The sequence below is a fragment of the Vanderwaltozyma polyspora genome, genomic scaffold, assembly GCF_000150035.1.
Source record: "Vanderwaltozyma polyspora DSM 70294 KpolScaffold1025 genomic scaffold, whole genome shotgun sequence".
NCBI classification, from domain to species: Eukaryota; Fungi; Ascomycota; class Saccharomycetes; order Saccharomycetales; family Saccharomycetaceae; genus Vanderwaltozyma; species Vanderwaltozyma polyspora.
This window is the reverse complement of record NW_001834662.1, coordinates 1011-24643: the sequence shown is the minus strand read 5'-3', so window position 1 is coordinate 24643 and position 23633 is coordinate 1011. Positions and strand designations below refer to the sequence as shown.

The window sequence follows — 23633 nt, the reverse complement described above, 5'->3', positions numbered from 1 at the left end:
TACTATTTCAATATTATAAAGTAATAATTTTCATTAATTTATTTTTTACAATTTTTCTTCTGTGTAAATATACCATCCGTTGCCTGATTTTTCAAGTATTCCTTGTTTTATTTTTAATCTTTTGGTTGTTTCATCTAGTAGTTCCTTTAAGTATTCGTTGACATTTTTATTCCTCATCAACCACATGATCTCATTCTTGTATCCTTTGTAAATGGTACTTGATTTATGAAATTGATATGGCATCACATAACTATTTGTATATTCTGAAAACATCGATAATTTTTTTGTTACCTTCTTATTTACTGTACTAGCAACAGATGATATCTGATTGAGATTATTAAATCTCTCTTTCAGATTGCTATTTTTGGTTGTACTTGGATAATTCAATCCAACTGCACTATTTGTACTATTTGTATTTATATATGCTTTAGAATTATTATCAATTATTCTAGTATTTGACTTCGTACAAGAATCGTTTGATAACTTGTTTATTGACTTAAATGCATTATTGGGTACATCATTTTCTTGAAAAGTTTTATCTTTAGTAATTAAATCTGCATTCTTATTTTGATCTAAGTTTTGTAATTTATCTTCGCTGTTACATAAACTTTTGTCTTCTGTATTGGCCTTATGTTCTACCTTAGAAGCACTTATCTTGTGCTTTGAATAGGCTGCGACAGTATCATTGGTTAGGTCAGGCTTTTTGTCTAACCGTTCAGATTCTCTCTGATCGGTAAGTAGATTAACTGGGTCAGCATCAGTAACGATAATTTCAATCAGTTTATTATTGTCAAATGTTTTCTCTCTATTAGTTAAAGTTGTATTACTGGCTCTTGAAAGCACGGCTGTATCTTCTCCGCTGGCAGCCCATTCCTCTATAAAAGATTTAATTAAAATTTTTAATTCATCTATTATCATCCCTGATTGTCTTAATAGAATATCATTTTTTTCAGGTTCAATATTTATATCAATAACATTTGGATCTATGGTAAAACTTACAAGCCAACATTTTGGCAGTGTATAGTTAGAATCTTTATAAGCTGAATTCAATGCTTTTGTTAAATCTTTTCCGAACGATAATTTCAGTGACATTATTCTATTATTTACGGTAAGAAATTTGCATTTCTTCTTACTTAGAAGGATTTCATTGGCACACTCAGGATTTGGTAAGATTAGATTGACTGAAATATCATTATTTAGTCTGACATTTTCTTTTACAATCAATATATCCTTATTAATTGCCTTTATTCCAATTAATTTCAATATTTTTCTACAATTGCTGATTCCTGGTTCGGTAGTAACTTGCAATCTTCTTTCGAGTACTGACCCATCTCTATTCAAAGACACCATGAAAAATTGGAACCTTATTTCATCAAAAATAGTAGAATAATGGTGTAATAGAGTTTTAACATCATCAATTGTAGTTTTTGAATGCTTCGAGTATTCAATATACCTGACATGGAGGCTTGCAAGTAGTTTTCTTATGATAACGGTAGTTCCAATTGCACAATTGATCTTAGAAACTTTTTCATCTTTAACAACACCATTTTTATCTACAAGCCATCTTTGGCCTATTATATCTCCAGAAGTTTTTGATTGAAACTCCAGAGAACCCTTGGAACCCATAATATTAGAAATGGAGTTTAAGGCATTTCCTCTAAAGCCTAAAGTTTTAGCTGTTTGAATCTCAGAAAATTGAGTTATCTTAGAGGTAGAGCCACGAATACAAACTAAAGGAATGTCAGCAGCATCAATACCACAACCATCATCCTTAACCGATATATATTCACAACCTCCTGTCTTCGAATCAATTTCAATTCGAATGTTATGAGCACCAGCATCAATGCTGTTATCTATTATCTCTTTAATAGCAGTGAAAGGGCTAATCACATATGATGTAGCAACTATCTTAGACTGATCATCCTTATTAAGTATTTGGATTGTCATTCCCTCATTTGCCCACTGTTTCTCTTATATTTGGTTTGATGATTTTATCGCCAATGGTTTGATATGTGCTATGTTTTTACATCAATATTTCTTTTAAATTTTAAAATATTGTTACTTTTAAAATGAGTCTTAGTTATATATGGGCAATGTGATTATTTGAACAATTATAAAACTATTTGTTTATCAGTTACACGATACACACAAGAGCTTACGGGTTTGATTCTGGTTGATAATGGTATTTCCAAGAACCTTATTGCGTGGTTCTAGGGTTAAAATTGATTTTTTACCTAAAATTATTACTTTCGATGCTTACAATACTTTATATGCTACTACATTGCCTGTATTTGAACAATATTGTATTATAGGTGAAAAGTATGGAATTAAACAAGATCCTAAAAAGCTAACTGATGCTTTCCCACCAATATTCAAGAAACTACGTGAAACACATCCAAATTATGGTAAGTATACTGGAATTTCAGCTCGTGAGTGGTGGAGTATTTTAATACATGAGGTATTTAATCCAATCCAAGTACCTGAGGCTATGGTGAACGATATTCTAAAAAGATTTGATGGGACACAGGCATATAGGGTGTTCCAAGATGCTTTAGAGTTTCTAGATCTGGTGAAAAAGGGTAGACCTGATATAGTTGTTGCAATTATTAGCAATACCGATCCTTTGGTATATGAGTTATTGAAAAATTTAAAGTTAGATGAGTATTTTGAGGATAATATTTACTTATCTTATGATACTGATCTTTTTAAGCCAGGTTCGGATTTTTTTGACCATGTTTTGGAGCAGATTGTCAAAAAGAATCCAAATCTATGTACTGACTTGGGAGGTGTACAAGAACTTAAGAAACATTGTTGGCATATTGGTGATGAAGTTATCAATGACATGGAAGGTTCAGAAAAAGCGGGGTGGAATGGTGTACTTATAGATAGAACAGATAAATACAGCTATATTTCAAATATTGTAAATGGCGGCAAAAGAAATGAAAGCCAGCTTTCTATTGACAAGGTGAATGCTAACCACGAAAAGATTCTGGAATATAGTTTAGCAAATAACCATATGATTCAACTTTCTGATCACTCTCATGTTGTTTCAAACTTAAATGTTTTACGTGAATTCCTTTTTGGTAAATAGACTTCAATAATGAGCTTTATGAATTACATCACAATCCTACCTAGTTTGCATATTTAACTAAAGTTGCAAAGTAAAAGGATTCCAGAGAGCATACTTTATAGTGACATTCTTAATTTATAGACAATAAATGAATTTTTTTGAGTGGTTTTAATTGTTTGATGGCTTAAAGGTAAATGATACCGAATAAATTGAATAAATTTTTATTTGATCCCAAAAAGAATTAAAAAGTTTGGTCTTCTTATCTTGAAGAGATTGGGTAGCAATTATGCTGACAGTTAGGTCAGTAAATATTGAGTGTTAAAACATATATTATGCGGGGGGATAAAAATATGGACACGACAGGAATCGAACCAGTGACCTCCTGCTTGCAAGGCAGGCGCGCTACCAACTACGCCACGTGCCCAATATTTGGTTGACTTAAATTAAAAAGAGACTTCATTGATCATCTTGATTCTGAACACAATTTTAACATTAAATCTGTTAAGATCTGTTGTGACTTCAACCTGGATACTTGTCAGAATGGTAAGAACTTTAAGCTTTAATAAGAAGTGGATATACGTTAAATAGACTACTCTGTTACAAGAGGAGGAGCGAGTTACCACTTATTGACCTCAGTGATAGGTCAATATCTATTTAACGTATATCCACTTCTTATTAAAGCTTGAAGCTCATGCCATCCTGAGAAGATCTTATTTCAGTCCCAATTGAATTGATTTTAAATGTTTTATATTTTATTATATGTTTGAAAACAATTTTATTTACTATATTTCTTTTTGGAGTTTTATATTTACTGGTTTGTAGGATTACGTTGGCTCATTGTGGTCACTCTGTTACTAGATAACTGGATCGTTCTTTTAGTTTTATACATAGTTACTTGTTATATTACTATATATATTCTTCTTTTATACTTCAAGATACCTTGAAGAGTTTTCGGTTCGGACAGACACTCGTGAGACATGATAATATGGCTTTATAAGAAAAAGTCACATGACCAATGTCAGCAATATTGATAAGGAATGATTTTATTAGAAATCTGAAAACATATTAATACTTCTTTCTATCCTGTCCTTTACCTTCGAATTTACAAGTTTAGATTTAATTGTCAAGATACCAGTAATACTGACCAAATTGAGTATTCATATGTATTTCGACTTCACTCTTGTAATTTTTTCTATCAAGCTCCATAACTATTGCATCACCACTATCTATCCGTCAATTATCATTTATCATTCTACAGTTCCCGATTACTGTTGATGCAAGAGCCAATATCATGCAAAATTGTACTATTGATATATATGTATATATATAGTTTTCTTAGTAAACAATCCAGTGGTTTGCTATATTCTGGAATCTTTTGCCAATACATGAATATCGGTGGTTTTGATTTGATATTGCAGTATCTTTATATATATATTGTTCAAAATTATGAACCTGCTTAAATTAATGGAAATAGTTATTTTAAAGTAACACAACTATTAATTAGGAACATTCCTATCCGATTTCATTAATCGCAATTATTTCAATTTGTAGTTCAGTTTATTCCTTTTTCTTATTAGGTCAATCTGTTAGATCCAGTAACCCTTTGACGCTATCCTAATAAAATAATTGTAACAACATTCTTATGCAGGAAATGAGCCCATTAAAAAACTAAGCCGTATATAGTTAAATGTATTATGGTGATAGGTAAAGTTAAAACAATTGTGTGTATTATTTACAAAACTTACTAAATTTTTTCATCAACTCAAAGTAATTTAATATTTAGCCATCGAAAACCAAAAGGCCATAACAATACATTAATGAAAAAACAACAAACATTAATACCAGAAGAATATCCCATGCTTATAAGATCTACTAAATCAAAGTGTTTCACAATCACCTACTTTGAAATTGCTCAACTGACTCTGGATAACAATATAGTGACACTTTTTACTTTAGGATTACATTACGCATGATAATTTAGTATAATGAAGGGACAAGAAAGTTGCTGTTGACTCATTGCTAGTCTTTTACCATAAGTAGATTACCCATTTAAGACCGCCACACTTTATATCGAAAGGAATAAAGAATTTAAAGTTTCTTAATCAATATTTAGAGATGAAACTTGCTAAAATCTGCAGAAACTATGCTATTGATAATTCTGACTTTCAGGCAATTATACAGAATAAGAATAATTCAGTTGGATTTAAAGATCGAAAGGTTTTGAGAATATCTTTTTCCAAGTTTACTAGTCTAGTCCTCCTCAAAGAATTTGAATACTGACCACAGAGGGGATTAACTGCTGCATAAGATTAGGACGATTAGGCAAAAAGTGATGATTTTCGAAGAGGAACAAGTGGACAAGTACAACCTAATAACTATTTCCCAATACAGCGCTGCCATAGTGGAAGATCAGTATAGTTTGCCGGGAATAGCTACAGATGAAGATATAGATTCAAGAAAACTGTGAAAGTTTTAAAACTCACATTCAAAAACTAAACCAGATTCATCCGCTACAGCTAAGTAACAGTGCATAAAGAATCATCACCAAACCATACAAATACTCAAAAAAGATAAACAAACGCTAGAGAGTATTATTGTCCTTTAAATTTTCACATTGGAAGTTTTCTTTATCTTCCAAGAACCTCCTCTGAAACATTCAACAATATATTTCACAATTTTAAAAATAAAAAAAAAAACATTCATGATATATAACCAATGGTGATATACCACACTGCAATCAATTCAAAAGAGGTATCGATTTTTTCAATCAATAGCTAGATATCTTCTTTTAAATCATTTCAACTCATCTCATCTCATCTACTACTAATTTTTCACCATCGGATTTTATCACCTTTAAATATTTCATTATAAATTCAATTCAAAGGATAATTGACCAGGTTTAAAGTCATCCTTCAAGAAGTTTTAAAGGTTGTTACAGGTTTGAATCCAAGTTGGCTATTTACTGTAATGTCCCAATATTTGACTAGATTGTAATATTACTTTTATGATAAAGAAGGAATAAATTGAGGTAGGAGATATTGAAGGGAGATGAAGTTTGCTCAGTCTATTTTGGATAAATCAGTACCGGAATGGAAGTTTAATAATATTGACTATGAAAAATTAAAGAAACTTATTAAAGAAGCCACTACTGCAAGTGATAATGATACCAAAAACTTAAATAAATTGGCTAGTAGCTTTAAAGAACAATTAGAAAATGTGAACCTTTTCACCTCGATGAAGGTTAAGGAATTATCTACGAGGTTGGTGTCTATTGAGTCATCTATTCTTCATTTTAAGGAAATGAAAAGCGTTTCTAAAAATGTTCAAAAAAATCAATTGAGATTAATTATGTCTCATTTAGATGATTGTAATTCAGAATGGCAAAAATTATCTAGATTTGTAATATTACAAAGGATTGCATTGAAAAAATTATTCAAGAAGTTTACTAAACATTATCACGGGGGTCAAGAAGAGGCCAAAGATTATATTGAGAAAATCAAAGATTCTCCAGAATATAAGGACGGTTATGAAGGAATATCATTTGTTAATATAGATTTAGAACCATTCTTGTTGGAAGTTTCGTTAATAGCTGCTGTTATACATGAACTAAATACAAATTTAAAGCAAAATAGCACCAACAATGACAGAGAAAATATTATTGATGATTCTAAAACAGTCAATTCAACTCTGGAGTTTGATACAATATCGTTAGGAAATAGTTCAACTGTCCAATCTTTTTTACTCTCGATTGAAAATATTGAAGAATTTAAGTTCATGCTTCTGAAATCTGGTTATCATTTAGTAGATGATGAAGTATCATTTTCAAGAGAGGTTTTAGAAAACTCAGACATTACAAGCAATAGAACAACCACATCAGCACGTTCAATTACAGACTTAAGAACGATTATTAAGGATCAACATATGAAACACCAAGCTGAAGCATCACAAAAATCTTGTACTTCGACAACTGCCCTGTGTACACAGTCAAGATTAGTATATTACCTGATAGACTCAAATCCAAGTTCTCCTTTGTTCTTGGAAAATGAGTCAATGAATTTATACCCAAATATTCTGTTGACAGAAAAAAATAATTTTGATTCAAAACATAACGTTTTACTCTGTCATGTGGGAGGAATAAGAGATCATTTCACGACAAACAAGTTATCATACAGTTACTTGCAAGATATAATATCGAAAGAAACACAAGAGGAAGTGAATGCTGAGACAAATAAAAGGAACTCTAATCCTGTTGAAAAACTAGCCGTTCAATGGATAAGTTCCCATAATTTAAAGATTTTGGACACATCGATTTCTTTCAATAGATCAAGATTTGTAAAATATTCAGACACTGAGACATACTACATTACATTAGACGATGAATTTACTTTTAATGGTAAATCCATTTCCCATGCATATGTCAAAATTAATAAATCAAACTCGATGAATTCAAAAATATCTGTATCCAAAACCAATAAGAAGAAGAGGAGTACGGAATTTGAAAAATTATGCGAACTAATAATCGAAAACAAATGTCAATGCTACCCTTTATCAGAAGTTAATACAGAATGGAAGATTTTTTATCAGTTGAAGGATTCACATGATCTGCAGGCAGATTTATATTCATTAGCGCTACAGGATAAATATGAAATTGAAGAAAATATAAGATTGACTACTGAAGAATTTTTTAAAATAGGAACTCAATTAGTGTTAGAAATGTGTTCAACAGATTTCCAGGCAGAGCAACAGAATGTTGATTCAATCAATCCCTTAACAGTGAAAGAAAATGGAGATAATGTCGAGAATGATGTTGGCCGTGTTAGATACTGGAATGAATTTGATGACGGAGAAGATTTTGCAGATAATGGTTTCTATGTTAATAATTCCCTTGAAAGCCAGTCATTTCTATCAGAAAATGCATATCCAAAGGATAATGGTTTTATTAAATTTAGTAAACCATTCATTAATTCAGTGTATGATTTTTGTCAAAAATTTCGTTCTACTATCGGCTTACAGGTCGGTGATGAATACCCACCTTTATTATCTTTTAGTAATGGAAGAACAAAATATACATCAAGAGGTTCAATTCCTTCAGGAATATCATCTTCTATTTCCAATGATCATTTTGATGAATTACTCGAGTACGAAAGACAAAATATCGAGGATTCAGATGCAATCTATGAGTACAAACACGATCAAGTTGTAACATTTATGTATTTAACAATATTAAGTGTATCTTCGGTTACTTCGGGTATCTCCTTAGGTATTATCTTGGCCCTTTTTAAGGGAGGTTCTAGTGATTCAAATCTAGAGGTGGCTAGCATTTTGACAATAATAATCATTTCATCTTTATTAGTATCATTGATTTTAAATTGTACAAGTCTAATGCTACTTTTCAGCAGATTCACACTAGCCCCTCTCTGGCATTACATTATTTCATTTTTACTATTTCTGCTGGTAACATGCACCGTGTGCTATGGAATAATCGAGATTTTCTTATAAAATGAAGAAAGCACCATAAATACTTCAATTAAATATTCAATTAGCATTCAATCAATATATTGACATTTATTAATTTTACAATTCCAAGAACTATTTTATAAACTATGTAATTCTCAGCTTAATATTCTATATAATAGGAAGTAAAAATTCATTACTAACTATCCATGCATAATCATTTACCAGTTTTGCGGCGTCTTTTCTGGTCATCATGTTTTTTCAACCAGGCGTCTTCACGTTTGTCTTCTAACCTTGCCATACGTCCAGCCTCTTCTTCTTCAGCCATAATGTCTAATTCGTTCGTCTCCATATCATTATAATCGTCGTAATCGTCATAATTATCATATGAATAATCAGAACGACTTTTACCCTTATTAAACATTGCCCAAATCTCATCACGATTGTAGTTCGCTTTATGGCTTCTGGATACACTTGAATAATCTTCTTCGTCATCATCTATAAAATCATCCATATCATCGTCATAATCATCTTCATCTTCTTCTTCATCCTCATATCTTCCACGACGCAATTTTTGTTTTTTCATTTCCAATCTTTCTCTCAACTTCTCATTAGGCTTGGCTAACCCACCTCCCTTTGGAATTGGTACAATAACAGGTTTCAAATCATGACTAGTTGTATGAGGTTTTGGACTTGGCCTGGAGTTCCTGACAGATGTGCTATTATGCATTCTTTCATTTCTGTTAGATTTAAATCCCTGTTTACTAATTCTATACTTTTGTTGAACAGATTTACCAACATTTAGTTCCTTTGATTTTGAATTTAATACAGGCTCTGATTCTGGTTTTGAATGAGCATTATTTTCAGCTTGTTTCATTAGCTCATCAAAACTCATTTTCTTCAAAGGTGCATGTTTAGTCTCTACTGGTTTTTGGAATTTTGGCAGGTTATTGGAATTAATTTTCCTCTTAAATTTAAACTCTGTACCATTATCATTATCACTTGGACTATTTTTCCTTTTCCCTCCAGGAGTACTAGAAGAAGATCTTGATTTATTTGATGTGCCTTTGGGGTTTAATTTCCCAGACTTGATCAGCTCTTGCCGCCTCTTCTGTTTCAATCTGGCTATAGCAGGATCATCTTCTCTAACATAATTATTTGGAAGTAATGAACGTTCATCTTTTTTACCATTTTCAGTTGCTAGAACTTTCTTATTAATATCATTTGCTGGTGGCGTCTTCTTAAGCTGCGACAACTTCGAAAGAAAACTCATCTATAACAAAACCTAACCAATAGTAGGCACCGTGGTATCCTAAAACTTATATATACACTTGGATGTCCTTATAAACAACGTTTAATTTCTAGATAATTCAACTAACTTTTGATATTATGGTTCTATTATTGAAGTTTAATAAAATTTAACTACTTTTTATTCTTCAAATTCCGTAGTATTTATCCCGTAGAAATTGATATAAAGACCGACCTAATATGACGTTATTAGCGTCTGTCTATTGACTAAAAGAATTGATTCCTAATTAAATGAAACCAATGAGAGTTCGATGATTATAAGCTATTAATTATTATATTATAATGTTACATATCTATAATTAGCATTGTTTTTAGAATCCAATCTCATCCATGAAATCATTGTAATCATTTTCGTCCTTTGAAGGAGAGACAGGGTCTCGATCAGAGATCTCTTGATTTTGATAATCATCTGTATCTGAATTGATATTATCTTTAACATCCCCATATTCGATTATTTCAGGACTCCTTGGAAGAAATCCCCCCTCCTCTTCTGATAAATAATGAGTTTCTGTATCCATATCCCGATCTTTTTCTTTGAGCGCAGGGTTCTGTGCTGGTAAAAAACCTCCCATAGGTGTGTCATCTTCTGAATTGTCATCCATGCTATTATGTACAGCACCATGATCCTCTTCTAATGTCATTTTTTCTGGTATGATGAATCCACCACTTTCAGATTCCTTCTCAATATCATTATCACGATTATTTGTATCAGAATTTCTAGTCTCGATGATTTTACCATATGATTCATTCAAATCATTCTTTATTCTTAGTTTTAGCAACAATTTATTCCATTCCTTTAGAGCCCTTAGTTCTTCTGATTGTCTCTTCTCTTGTTCTTCAGAATACTCAATTGCATCGATTGCAGAAATAACTGCATCTTTAAACCAACTTGCAACGACAACTCCTGTGATAACTGGTTTTGCTTTATTACCTTTCTCAAACTTAAAACTTGTGACTGCTTTAACAAATGGTACATTTATAGCTTTTGCAGCCTTAATAGAAACTGGACTTTCAATTAATGAACAATTCTGGGGTATCATCGATGGTGTAAATACTTCAATATTTCCGAAAGCATTTTTTACTATTTCACCATCTTCATTAGCCAGAGGAGGAATATACATCTCTGTGTCTTCATATGGATATAGTCTTTCTTCATCATCAGATCCTTCAATGGGATTAAATCTCCTTTTTTTGATTTTCTTGAGACACCTAGAACCCTTTTTCAGAATCCTACCTTTCATATACCACTCCCTCGAACTTTTTAAATCTATAACATCTGAACGTAGATAAACCTTTAAAACGCCCTTAGTTTTGTTCTGAAGCTTTAGGAAGCCACATTCTTTACAACCACTACGTAATATTTGATTTTGTTTTAGCGATTGTTCTAGGATGTATAATGGGTGAGTTTTCAAATCTTGTATATTATCTGGCATACCTTCGTCTTGATCTCTTTGATCAAAATAAATATCTTCATAATCATCGATCTTAGTTCTTTTTCTTTTATGGAGAGAATCTATTAACTTATGATACCAAATTTCTTCATCTTCATCTTTTGTAATCCTCTTTCTTCTACATTTACAGTTATACCAATGCACATACCTTCTTGTTATATCTCTACATCCCTTTTTTCTATCATATCCAATAACATATCTCATTATATTTCGTTTTGAGGCTTCTACACCTTTTGGTTCCAGTTTTGAATGCAGTCTTACTTGTTCTATCGTCTTAAAATTTATTGGATCAATAGTAATCCATTTTTTTCCAAATTTATCCCAAACTTCACACCAAAATATTGGAAATTTTGTAATTTCCTCATTCATTTGAACTTTAGAAAGTGGTTCAGATTTTTTTAGATTAGTGAAATCTGGCGGCTGACAAGACATCACTAACCTTGCATTTAGTTCACAGGACCTTAATAATGCAACAAAACCTTGTGCAGCAAGATCATGATCTCCAATACCTTTAAGTATCTGTTTGATGAACTGTTGTTTAATGATTGTTTTTGATTTCGAGTTTTTTGGTTCTCGTATCTCATTCCACAATCTCATATAATAACTAACATTTTCATAATTTTTCATTATCTTCCAATGCTTTTGCCAAATTTCCATAGCTTTTTTCAAACCATCTAGGAGCTTTCTGGTACTTCTTAAAGGCATCTCTTCATCCTTTTTAGGATGTAATAATTCGAAGATTTTATCTGGAATCAATTTCGATAACCTTTTATATAACTTTGGACTATTAATCCACCCATTTCTTATGTAACCTGACACTAGGCAGCATATTAGATACAATTTGTGATCATCTTTACGGCTCTTTCTTTCTTCATTGCTACATACGTTTCTCTCTACATTTCGTTTCCTTTTTGAAACTGATTGTTGGTTCTTATATTTGTCGGTGTCAATTGTGATTGAAATATCTTGACCTGTGTCTAGTTCCTCGGAATCTATAACATCTTCGAATTCATCTGAATCGAAGTCATCTTCATCATCATCATCATCATAACCATATAGAGAGGTGGCAATACTATTATCCTCATCTCCATCTAGATTAAGATTCTTATCATTGGTATGCTCATCGCCACTACTTAGCACGATAGGCTCTTGTTCGACAATAGTTGAAACCTCTTTATCGACAGGTTCAGCATCCAGGTCTATTACAACCACTTTCCCATCATTTTTGTCAATCCGATTAACAGTTGAACTCCTTGTTAGCCTTTTCTTTCTTTTCAATGGCCTCTCTTCTTGAGCAGGCTTCTCTCTCAGAATCTTCCTAATCAGATCAAATTGTTCCTTTGATAAATTATCATCCATGAGGAAACATAAGTACTTTTGAAACAAACCCACCAAATAACTACAAATAACTATGGCCCACACCAACTGGGAATAGCTTGAATCAGTGTCTGTTTAATCTACTTTTATAGTGAAGATGACTTCACTTTTCATAGAATTTCCAAAGTGATGATGGATTTGGATAGCTTGTTAAATATACCTAAATTCGGAGTGGGTATATAGTTAGTATAAGAAGAGGTGAAAGTGAATATATTTTTGCATAAGTAATGATATATTTATATAATTGTTCATATTTATAAGTATTATGTTAATTATAATAGGGGGAGAGGGGTATTGATACGAAACGATTAAGAATCTTTTATAGAATTTACGTTTTTCAATAGTTCTACCAGATAATTATCGCTAATAGCATCATCCGATCTGTTTTCTTGAATTATTAATAAAGAATCATGCAATAGTTTTAGATATTCGTAATTTAAACCACTTGGACCTATTGAAGTAGCTATAACTTTTGCAGTGTCTTTAATATTTTCTGCACCCACAAATGCTTCGTTATCGCTTGTTCCTATATAGACAGAAGTTTCCAAAATTTTTTTACCTGTTAATGTGTCAGACGGTAATTCATCTAGTAGATGGTTTAGATCATCAATGTTATGTTGTGAAGCGTTTGGTTCTAGATGTACTTTAACTTTATGCAAAGTGTAACCGTTTTGTTCTCTTACGTCCAAATAGGTTTTGACTTTATCTACGAATTCTGGAGAGATATAATAGACGACACCCAAAGTGCTGCAATCGGATAGTTTCAATAAATCTGAGGAGGTAGAGTTATTGTAATACTTGACATCGTTTAAATAAGCGGGAGTAGAGATGATTTCATCGTAAGGTACCAAAGTTACGACTCTTCCTGGATAGTCCGGAGTGCCTCTGTGATCTATGGAAGATTGCCAAAATCTTCTAATATATCCATGAATGACAGCAGGTATTCTGTATTGGTAGTGTGGAGGAGGTTTATAAATGAGAGAACCGTAACCCAGGATCCAGGCACCATTTTTCTGTTCTACAGTCATTTTGTAAAAGAGTGGGAAGTTGTACTGTACCAGTTCCGATCCAAGTTTTGGATTTTATCTGTGTGGTATATAGGGCAGGTATATTTTTGATTGAGAAGATAACGAGAGAGTGTAGCATGTGAACAAGAACTTTAAAATAAGGACAACATAACACAACACAACATCAAATAGAAATACAAAAATGGATCAGGACGAACCCAGGAAGCTTAGATTGGGCATCTCGATTTATCCGATTCCACTGTAATGTATTCTGCTGACTATGATGGTCACCTGGATCAAAAGGGCCAAATTCCAAAATTTCAGAGCGAGATGGATTTCACAAGAAGAGAGAGAGGATAGGAATGACGACACGCGTTCGAACCCTGCGCGTTGCAACAATTGGTCCACCTAGTGTATGATACCCACCAAAGCGAAAGCAAAGCAAAAGCAAAGCAAAAGCAAAGAGAACAGAACAAGATATATCCATCCACATGGAAGTGAACCGTGAACCATATAGACCAAGCCAATGGAATGAATACCACAAGAGACAGCAACAACAACAAACAAACAACACTTTGCTCTGTCTCTGTCTCTGTCTCTGTCTCTGTCTCTGTCTCTCTCCTCTCACGCCCAAAAACAAGCCAAAAACAGAAAATTTTTCTTTTTTTCCCTCACCTCACCTCATCTCTTCTCTTCTCTTCTCTTCTCTTGAGGAAGCAAGAGATAGAACATCGTTTGCTATAACGTTGCTGTGAACAAGCTGTCACCAATGCAAACGCTACAACCAAACCTTTGCTGTTCCATCGATATACCATCGATATACCATACCATACCATACCATAGCATAAGCTTAAACATAGCATAAGCGTAAACTATTTCTCTTCTTTTCTCTTTTAATGCAATGTACGTATCTCTTGTTCTTGTTCTTGTTCTTTGGTCTCACTTGAAGCATGAAAATTTATCTGATTTGTACTTCCTTTCCGTATTACACTCTATACCATACACTGCCCAACTTTGCTTAGCTTAGCTTAGCTTTGATTTAACTGAACTTAAGTGAACTTAACTTTTCGTTGATTGATCGTTCTGCTCGTGATAGTCGATTAACTGTTAACTGGTTTGTTTGTTTGTTACTTATTCACTTTCAGTCCAGTCCCCCCATCTCTGCGACAGCCTGTTTCCTTGATACCATTCACTCTCACTCTCACTCTCACTCTTACTACTTCCATCTCAAAAACATTTTTTCTGATTTTTGGTAGTTAACAGTTAATAGTCGATATTTGATATTTGATACTTGATATTTCATATTGTATTGCATATTTGACATTACATAGTGGATATCAAGTTTTAGAATTTTTTTAGGTTTGGTGCAGTTTACAGGGTTAAAACTTATTCACAAGGCTAAACTGTATTGTTAGCTACTTTAACAATACTGACTGGGTGAACTAGGAACATTGAAATCATAGTATCTTATATACTTATTCCTCTCTCTTTCCTTCTCTGTCTTTTTTTTTTTTATTTGTTTAAAAAAAAAATCTCATTACTCTTTCCTATTCTATTTGTCCACTTTTAATTTCAGTTAAAGTTTTAAGCTTTACTGTTTCTATCAAGAAACCATATACTATTCAATTATTAAATCTCATTGATATTGACTAGTCTCCAAATTCCTTTTTGTTTTGGACCCATTGAATTTATTTATAACTTGAGAAAGATCCTTTAATTTTACATTTTACATTTTACATTTTACATTTTAAACTTTTTTTTTGGGTTACTCTCTTCATTCCAACAAAGTTATACCAACTATACATTTAGCATATCTCGATTGCATCATATATATATCAGCAAAACCCTATCGCACCTATCCATTCTTCGATTTCTTTCTACCATGGGGATTAAAGATATTTCAAATGAAGTACTGCAGAACCCTGAACTATACGGTCTTAGGAGGTCTCATAGAGCTACCGCTCACCAAAATAGTGGGTATTATAACGACAGCGATGACGACGACGACGAAGATAAAATTGTGCATAACTCAAGGAGAAGATCAAAACATAAAAGTAATAGCAACAACAGTAATAATAATAATAACAATAATAATAATGATGATGATGATGACGATAACGACGATAACGAGGATGACGAGACAGTATTATCCGATGAAGTCGATGAAGACGACGATGATGATGAGGAGTTAAATGAAGATGATGACGACTATTACGGATCCCCTGTTAAAAAACAGGCAAAACAACAGCATAGAAAGAAGAAACAATCTTCTTCCTCCTCAAACGTAAAGAAAGAAAAGGAACTACAATTGCCTACAAGATTCTCATCCCGTAATAATAGAACAGTCAATTACAACCTGGATTATTCAGATGACGACCTATTAGAGTCCGATTTGGAAAAGGAACAATATGACGAAAATTTAGATGATGAGGAAGATGATGAAAATTTATCAGATAATTATGAATATTCAGCCACTCCTCAACCTGAAGAAGACCACAGCATTGACGTCATAATAACACATAGGTTAAAGGAATCAGCAGACAAAGATTTATTGAAAATTGTCCCTGATTTAAATGACTGTAAAGAACATTTCGAATTCTTAATTAAGTGGAACGATGAATCTTATCTACATAATACTTGGGAATCATACGAATCATTGGGACCCGTCAAAGGTCTCAAAAGATTAGACAACTACTGTAAACAATTCATTATCCAAGACCAACAAATAAGGTTAGATCCATACATAACCAGGGAAGATATAGAAGTCATGGATATGGATATGGAGAGAAGACTAGACGAATTTAAAGAATATGAGATCCCTGAAAGAATTATAGATAGTGATCGTATTACTTTAGAAGACGGGTCAACACAATTACAATATCTAGTCAAATGGCGTCGTCTAAATTATGACGAAGCTACTTGGGAAAATGCAAATGACATCGTTAAATTAGCTCCAGATCAAGTTAGACATTTTCAATCAAGATCAAATTCGAAAATTTTACCACAATATTCTAGCAGTCATCCTGCTACTCAAAGGCCACCTTTTGAAAAACTAAGCGTACAACCTTCTTTTATTAAAAATGGGGAATTAAGAGATTTTCAATTGACAGGTATCAATTGGATGGCTTTCTTGTGGTCAAAAAATGATAACGGTATCTTAGCCGATGAAATGGGTTTGGGTAAAACTGTCCAAACTGTTGCATTCTTAAGTTGGTTAGTTTATGCCAGAAGGCAAAACGGTCCTCATTTAGTAGTGGTCCCATTATCAACAATGCCTGCTTGGCAAGAAACTTTTGAAAAATGGTCTCCAGATCTAAATTGTATTTATTATATGGGTAATCAAAAATCAAGAGATGCCATTAGAGAATATGAATTTTATACCAATCCACAAGCAAAAGGTAAGAAAAATATCAAATTCAATGTATTATTAACAACTTACGAATATATTTTAAAAGATCGTTCTGAATTAGGTAGCGTTAAATGGCAATTTTTAGCCGTCGATGAAGCTCATAGATTAAAAAATGCCGAATCATCATTATATGAATCTTTAAATAGTTTTAAAGTTTCAAATCGTTTATTAATTACAGGTACCCCACTTCAAAATAATATCAAGGAGCTAGCTGCATTAGTTAATTTCTTAATGCCTGGAAGATTTACTATTGATCAAGAAATTGATTTCGAAAATCAAGATGAAGAACAGGAACATTATATCAGAGACTTACACCAAAGATTACAACCTTTCATATTACGTCGTTTGAAGAAAGATGTAGAGAAATCTCTACCCTCGAAGACTGAACGTATTCTGCGTGTTGAATTATCTGACGTCCAGACTGATTATTATAAGAATATTTTAACTAAAAATTATTCTGCTTTAACAGCAGGCACGAAAGGTGGCCACTTCTCTTTATTGAATGTAATGACTGAATTGAAAAAAGCTTCTAATCACCCATATCTTTTTGATTATGCCGAAGAACGTGTTTTGCAGAAATTTGGTGATGGAAATATGTCTAGAGAAAATATTTTAAGAGGTTTGATCATGTCGTCTGGTAAGATGGTATTGTTAGACCAACTATTAACAAGATTAAAAAGAGATGGCCACCGTGTTTTAATTTTTTCTCAGATGGTTAGAATGTTGGATATCATGGGTGACTATTTATCCATTAAAGGTATCAACTTTCAAAGACTGGATGGTACTGTACCATCTGCTCAAAGAAGAATAGCAATTGATCATTTCAATGCTCCTGATTCAAATGACGATGTCTTTTTGTTATCTACAAGAGCTGGTGGTCTAGGTATTAATTTAATGACAGCAGATACAGTTATTATTTTCGATTCTGATTGGAATCCACAAGCAGATTTACAAGCTATGGCAAGAGCTCATCGTATCGGTCAAAAGAACCATGTTATGGTATATCGTTTAGTTTCTAAAGATACTGTCGAAGAGGAAGTTTTAGAAAGAGCCCGTAAGAAAATGATCTTGGAATATGCTATTATTTCTCTTGGTGTCACTGACGGCAAAGTATCAAATAAATCTAAAGAACCCAGTGCGGGTGAACTTTCGGAGATTCTAAAATTTGGTGCTGGTAATATGTTTGCTGCAAAAGATAACCAAAAAAAATTAGAAGATTTGAACTTAGATGATGTCTTGAACCACGCTGAAGATCATATTACTACACCTGATCTAGGAGAGTCTCACTTAGGTGGGGAGGAATTCTTGAAACAATTTGAAGTCACTGATTATAAAGCGGATGTTGACTGGGACGATATTATTCCAAAAGATGAACTAAAAAAGTTACAAGATGAAGAACAAAGAAGAAAAGATGAAGAATATGTTCAGGAACAACTTCAAATGATGAATAGAAGAAATAATGCCTTAAAGAAGATCAAAGACAGTGTAAATGGTGATGGCATTAGTCAAGATTCTGATGATGATGAATCAATGAAAACTTCTAGAAAGAGAGCTAAAGCAAATGATTTGAACTCTATTGGTGAAAGAGAGATCCGTGCCTTATACAGAGCTGTATTAAAACACGGTGATTTGATTCCAGTTTTGGGTGAATTGATCGCTGATGGTTCTTTACCAGTTAAATCTATCGAAAAATATGAAGAAATTTATACTGAAATGATGGATATGGCTAAAAAGTGTGTCGAGAAAGCGGAACAAGAAAGATCACAGATCTTTGAAGACTTAGAAAGGGATGCCAAAGAATTCAAGTTGAAGCTAAAATCAGGAGAAATTAAATTAGAGGATCAACCTAAGGATAATCCGTTAACCAGATTGGCCGCCAAAAGAAGGGAGAAAAAGGCTGTTTTATTTGAATTTTATGATGTGAAGTCATTAAATGCTGAATCATTAGTCAATAGGTCAAATGATTTGAAATTATTAAGCACTGTTATAAGCAAGTTTTCCAAAGATGATCCATTGAAGTTTACAATAACTGGTAAAATGCCAAAACCTGTACAAAGTTGGAATTGTTTGTGGGATAAAGAGGACGACGAAAAATTATTGGTCGGTGTTCATAAGTACGGTTATAACTCATGGGTACAAATACGAGATGATCCATTCTTAGGGTTGGGAGATAAGATATTTTTGAACGAAGGACCAGATTCGAAAAAGACAACCCAACCACCTAGCAGTGGTACTAATGAAACTTCTGAAACTGCTGTTGAAGCTGAGAAGAAAGGCAAAGGTATTACTGGTTCTTCAAAGAAAGTTCCCGGTGCTATTCATTTAGGTAGAAGAGTCGACTACTTAATTAGTTTCTTAAAGGATGAGCCAAAGGATACTGATTCATCAGGATCTAACAACGACAAGCTACCTAATGGGCCAACAAAGAAGAGACCTAGAAAGATCACCGCAACAAACAGTAGTAAGACTAATTCTCCTGGTCTAGAAAAACAGGATACTGGCAATGGTACTGAACCATCATCTAAAAGATTGAAGCCATTACCAAAGGGTCCTGCAGGGTTAATACATAATATGAGAAGTAGTTCAAACAGTCCAACATCATATACCAAATCCAAGACACCTAAGAATCATCCACATGGCGGTGCGAACAAACCAATATCACCAGCCAGTACGTCTGAACACGAGAAAGAGTATCCAGAAATGGATGAAGACGAATGTAGACAAGTGATGTCGAAGATGAGAACATCATTGATGAGGTTGAGGAAAGGTGGTAAAGGACTTGATCGTAAAGAATGGGCAAAGATCTTAAAAACAGAACTAACAGCAATTGGTGATCATATCGATTCACATAAAACAGAATCCAAGAAAACCACTAATCCTGAAACATTCCGCATGTATCTATGGTCATACAGTGCTAATTTCTGGCCTGCTCCTGTAAAGAGCACTAAACTTATGGCTATGTACGACAAGATATCCAGCTCCCAAGACAAGAACTAATTATTGTTTACTCATCATTAACTAACCGCACAACTACACAAACACACACATATATATATCTATACCCGCAAATCAATATACATACAAAACCTAATTAAATATCTAAATAATAAACCATATCTGTAATATAATATAATATAATATAATATAATATAATAAATATATTAAATATATTAAAGTTTGATAGAGTTTGATGAAGTTATTTTGTGTAAATACATTTGTAATCACGTGTAAAATATCCTAAAAGACACTGACTGGGTCCCGAAATCTACTAAATTGGAAATTGCAAAACTTAGCCTATTTTGTTTTCTATCAATTCTATCTAACTTAACTATATATAAGCTACATCCATACCTTCTTCTTATTCCAAATGACTTCGTCCAAAGATTTATCTTCAAAAGGCTCATACACACTTAGATTTAGGTTTGAATTGGCCATTCTACTTAAATTGGCAGTAGCAAAAGCAGTCGAAACATCTACTATGTGTTGCTGCTCATCGTACATCCATTGCAGCATAGAAAAAGTTCTCGTTGCATTAACCGATGTTACAGCAAATGATAACAGGTAATCCATTACTACTGGCAAATATTTGTGGGACGAAACTTCAGTATTACTGCTTCTTGTACATTCTCGGTAAAACTTTTGCATCTCTAAATAGGCTTCAGTTTCAACCAAAAAAATTTCAGATTTTGTAATATCCAATTTTCTCTCAGGTTTATCATCGATTTTAACAATCCTTTTGTAACTATATTTACCCTCTAATTTTTCTATTACAATGTTTTTCTTCTTACATATCTCTGTCAGGCGAGTATTGTAGTGTTCACTATTAAAATCTATGTATCTGCTCATTTCATATTTTATTTTAACAATAAGATGACGCCTTACTGCATCTGATACTTGTTCCTTTGAATTTAATTCTTCATTACCTGAGGGAATTTCGTCGTCGAAAATATCATATGTAGAGTCAATAAGTGTTTCATTAACTTTGACACCCTCGGATTCTTGGAAATTGAACTTACCTAGCTGTATTAAAATATCAGCAAATCGATGCACAGGATTTAATTTCTCTTTAAACTCATCTTCATAATATTGGAATACTCCCTTTTTGAAAGGAAAGAATAATGAGCAAGTATATATAATGTCGAAATTAGCCCTAGCCTGTTGTAAATACTTGTCTACTAATTTAACCGCCGGAGACAAATCTATCCTATCATTATCCATCTCTTTTAGTAATTGACTAGAATCCGTTATAGTTGACTTGGCAAAAAGAAGTGTACGAATATAAACTGATGATAAACTAATATCCTGAGACATAAATTCGGCTAACTGTTCAAAGGGACTCAATATATTCACTAGCAATTCGGCTATTTCAAAATCGTTTATATCCAATTCATTAGCTATATGAATTCCTTCAGTTCTACAATGGTCAAAAAATCTAAAGATGTCTTCTTGGTTATCAACAAATGTTTTTAAAATATTGTATTTTATGTCCCAGCTCACCGAGCAGTAAGAAGGTATCTGTTTTGATACGAATTTCTTATATATGTGCAACCTGACATCAGATTTCTTCAATTCTGTACCTAATCTAACCAACTTAGCAAGAACTGTAGGGGCTTTTCCAACAAATGGGTCAGAAACCAAAGAAGATATATTTAACCTTGAGAATCCAGAAATATCCTCTTGCAATGAATCATTGTCATCTGATTCATCTTCAGTCATGTAAGCATCTAAGCTATCTTCAGAGGAGGAATCTTGTAAACATATGCATTTGATAACTTCCTCGCAAATAAGGCCTAAAATGTGATATAAGCATTCGACATGACCCGCAAAGACAGGATATTTTGGATTTCCAACTAGTTCAGAACTGCAATGTAAAATATCTGATGCGTTATATGTACAGCTATTTGTCCACAATTCATTTGCGTTGTACTCATCACAGGTTGAAACTAGTAATTGTTTATTAAATAATTTTACTCCAGATCTAAACCTTGTATATTTGGCTTGAAAAGCACCCTTCTTGTAGAAGTCCATGGTAAAATTAAAAATTACAGAAGAAAATGATATACCGGTATCTGCTTTCCAATCGTCCACTTCCATGCTTATGTATGGAGGTGTCATATACTTCAGTTTCGTGAATCTAGAATTGATTTCAGATTCTAAACTAAAACGTTTTTGTGGGTATTCAATAATGACATTATGTCTGAAAGAATCACATTTTTGTAATTGTAATTTGAAATATTTTACTATTCTATCTGAGGTTTCTTTAATAATTTCAGATGCTTGTTTCCTATTATTCTCGACTGAAAAACCATCGAAACATTCCTCAAATACTCCTATGAATTTCCTATTTTCCCAGAGTGAAAGCGGAGCACCAATTTCTGCAAAAATTAGCACTAACTCTTCGAATGGAGAAAGAGTATCAGAAGCATTTCTGTTAACTTTGTTAAGCATACCAAAAAGATTTCGAGTTCCTTTTTGCCCTTGGAATAGTCTTTTAAGTGGAAGATGCCTTTCACAGAAGTAACCCGAAGCATTTTGCGAATCATCAATGAACGGATTCTCATTTTTAGTATTTCTTTCACAGTATTCATCATCTTGTTCACTCAGGTAGTGTTCATCCTTATATTGTATATCTTTATTGTGAATCGAATTACCATCGCATATCTGGTCGAAATTGGCCTCCCCATCACCATTTTTCTCAGCAAAAATTAATGGATTATTGTTTACATACTTATCAATATCTCTAATCATTCTTAAAGTATCTAGATCATTGTGTTGGTTATGTGTAAATGTAAATTCTGGAATATTTATAGTTTTCCTAGAAATCACGGAATTGTCAACAATTCTGTTATCGATATTGTTGTTGGTCACATACACTATTGTAAAATTATTATTAACAACAGTTTGATTTTCAGAAGTACCTACTCTTTGTCTCTTTCTTGGGTTGGTTGATGAGACTTCAATGATTTCATCTTCACTAGAAGTTTCATCTTCACTAAGAGTTTCATAAAAAGTTGTATTTTCAACCATTTCGTTAGTTCTATCTTGGTCAGTGATTGGATCTTGTTGCTGGTTGTCTGCTGCTCAATTAACTGGATTGTATAGTTTAACTTCTTGTATTGTAAGCTCATCTCTTTGTTATACGCCCAGGTGAAGCGTCTTGCATTTAGCTGCCCAAAAGGGAAATTCCGTATTTTTCAGTGTTTGGATCCATACCCTACATAGGCATAATTATGGATTGCAAACCACGTGACTATCACATGTCATTACCCGACCATTTGCCAACATTTTCGTCTTTCCGTTTGGATCAAAGTTGATCAAATTTGCAGAAACACAGCACAGCACCATCAGCCATCTGGTCTCTATGGATGAGACGAGACGAGATGGGATGACAACTATTGTAAATTACCAATCAATCACAGCAATCAATCAATCATATTGTATTGCATTGGGTCAGTTTAGTTTAGTTTAGTTTAGTTTGGCTTGTCTTAGAATCAATGATGATGATTATTGTTGTTGCAAGGGTTTGGGACCGGAAGATGGAGGAGGGTCTACTTTGG

At 33.0% G+C, this 23633-nt stretch overlaps 8 protein-coding genes and 1 non-coding gene across 9 annotated transcripts; 3 read left to right on the top strand and 6 right to left on the bottom strand.

Annotated features, from left to right (window-relative positions):
- Nucleotides 1–45: 45 nt before the first annotated feature.
- On the bottom strand, nucleotides 46–1947 carry MLH2 (mismatch repair protein MLH2; the record flags this gene model as incomplete). Its single annotated transcript, XM_001644897.1, has 1 exon — nucleotides 46–1947. One exon carries the CDS (start codon nucleotides 1945–1947, stop codon nucleotides 46–48), a length of 1902 nt encoding a protein of 633 aa, XP_001644947.1.
- A 232-nt stretch (nucleotides 1948–2179) lies between these two features.
- DPI35 (Dpi35p) lies at nucleotides 2180–3091 on the top strand (the record flags this gene model as incomplete). Its single annotated transcript, XM_001644896.1, has 1 exon — nucleotides 2180–3091. One exon carries the CDS (start codon nucleotides 2180–2182, stop codon nucleotides 3089–3091), a length of 912 nt encoding a protein of 303 aa, XP_001644946.1.
- Nucleotides 3092–3421: 330 nt separating this feature from the next.
- Kpol_1025trna1 lies at nucleotides 3422–3494 on the bottom strand. The gene has a single exon. It is a non-coding gene; the product is annotated as a tRNA-Ala (tRNA).
- Nucleotides 3495–6118: 2624 nt separating this feature from the next.
- VTC5 (Vtc5p) lies at nucleotides 6119–8569 on the top strand (the record flags this gene model as incomplete). Its single annotated transcript, XM_001644895.1, has 1 exon — nucleotides 6119–8569. One exon carries the CDS (start codon nucleotides 6119–6121, stop codon nucleotides 8567–8569), a length of 2451 nt encoding a protein of 816 aa, XP_001644945.1.
- A 172-nt stretch (nucleotides 8570–8741) lies between these two features.
- SPT2 (Spt2p) lies at nucleotides 8742–9797 on the bottom strand (the record flags this gene model as incomplete). Its single annotated transcript, XM_001644894.1, has 1 exon — nucleotides 8742–9797. The coding sequence occupies one exon, from the start codon at nucleotides 9795–9797 to the stop codon at nucleotides 8742–8744; it is 1056 nt and encodes a 351-aa protein (XP_001644944.1).
- Nucleotides 9798–10143: 346 nt separating this feature from the next.
- On the bottom strand, nucleotides 10144–12642 carry RAD4 (Rad4p; the record flags this gene model as incomplete). The annotated part of the gene is made up of 1 exon (XM_001644893.1): nucleotides 10144–12642. One exon carries the CDS (start codon nucleotides 12640–12642, stop codon nucleotides 10144–10146), a length of 2499 nt encoding a protein of 832 aa, XP_001644943.1.
- A 326-nt stretch (nucleotides 12643–12968) lies between these two features.
- Nucleotides 12969–13688, bottom strand: GCG1 (gamma-glutamylcyclotransferase; the record flags this gene model as incomplete). Its single annotated transcript, XM_001644892.1, has 1 exon — nucleotides 12969–13688. The coding sequence occupies one exon, from the start codon at nucleotides 13686–13688 to the stop codon at nucleotides 12969–12971; it is 720 nt and encodes a 239-aa protein (XP_001644942.1).
- Nucleotides 13689–15549: 1861 nt separating this feature from the next.
- CHD1 (chromatin-remodeling ATPase CHD1) lies at nucleotides 15550–20073 on the top strand (the record flags this gene model as incomplete). The annotated part of the gene is made up of 1 exon (XM_001644891.1): nucleotides 15550–20073. The coding sequence occupies one exon, from the start codon at nucleotides 15550–15552 to the stop codon at nucleotides 20071–20073; it is 4524 nt and encodes a 1507-aa protein (XP_001644941.1).
- A 342-nt stretch (nucleotides 20074–20415) lies between these two features.
- Kpol_1025p1 (uncharacterized protein) lies at nucleotides 20416–23103 on the bottom strand (the record flags this gene model as incomplete). The annotated part of the gene is made up of 1 exon (XM_001644890.1): nucleotides 20416–23103. One exon carries the CDS (start codon nucleotides 23101–23103, stop codon nucleotides 20416–20418), a length of 2688 nt encoding a protein of 895 aa, XP_001644940.1.
- Nucleotides 23104–23633: the final 530 nt, after the last annotated feature.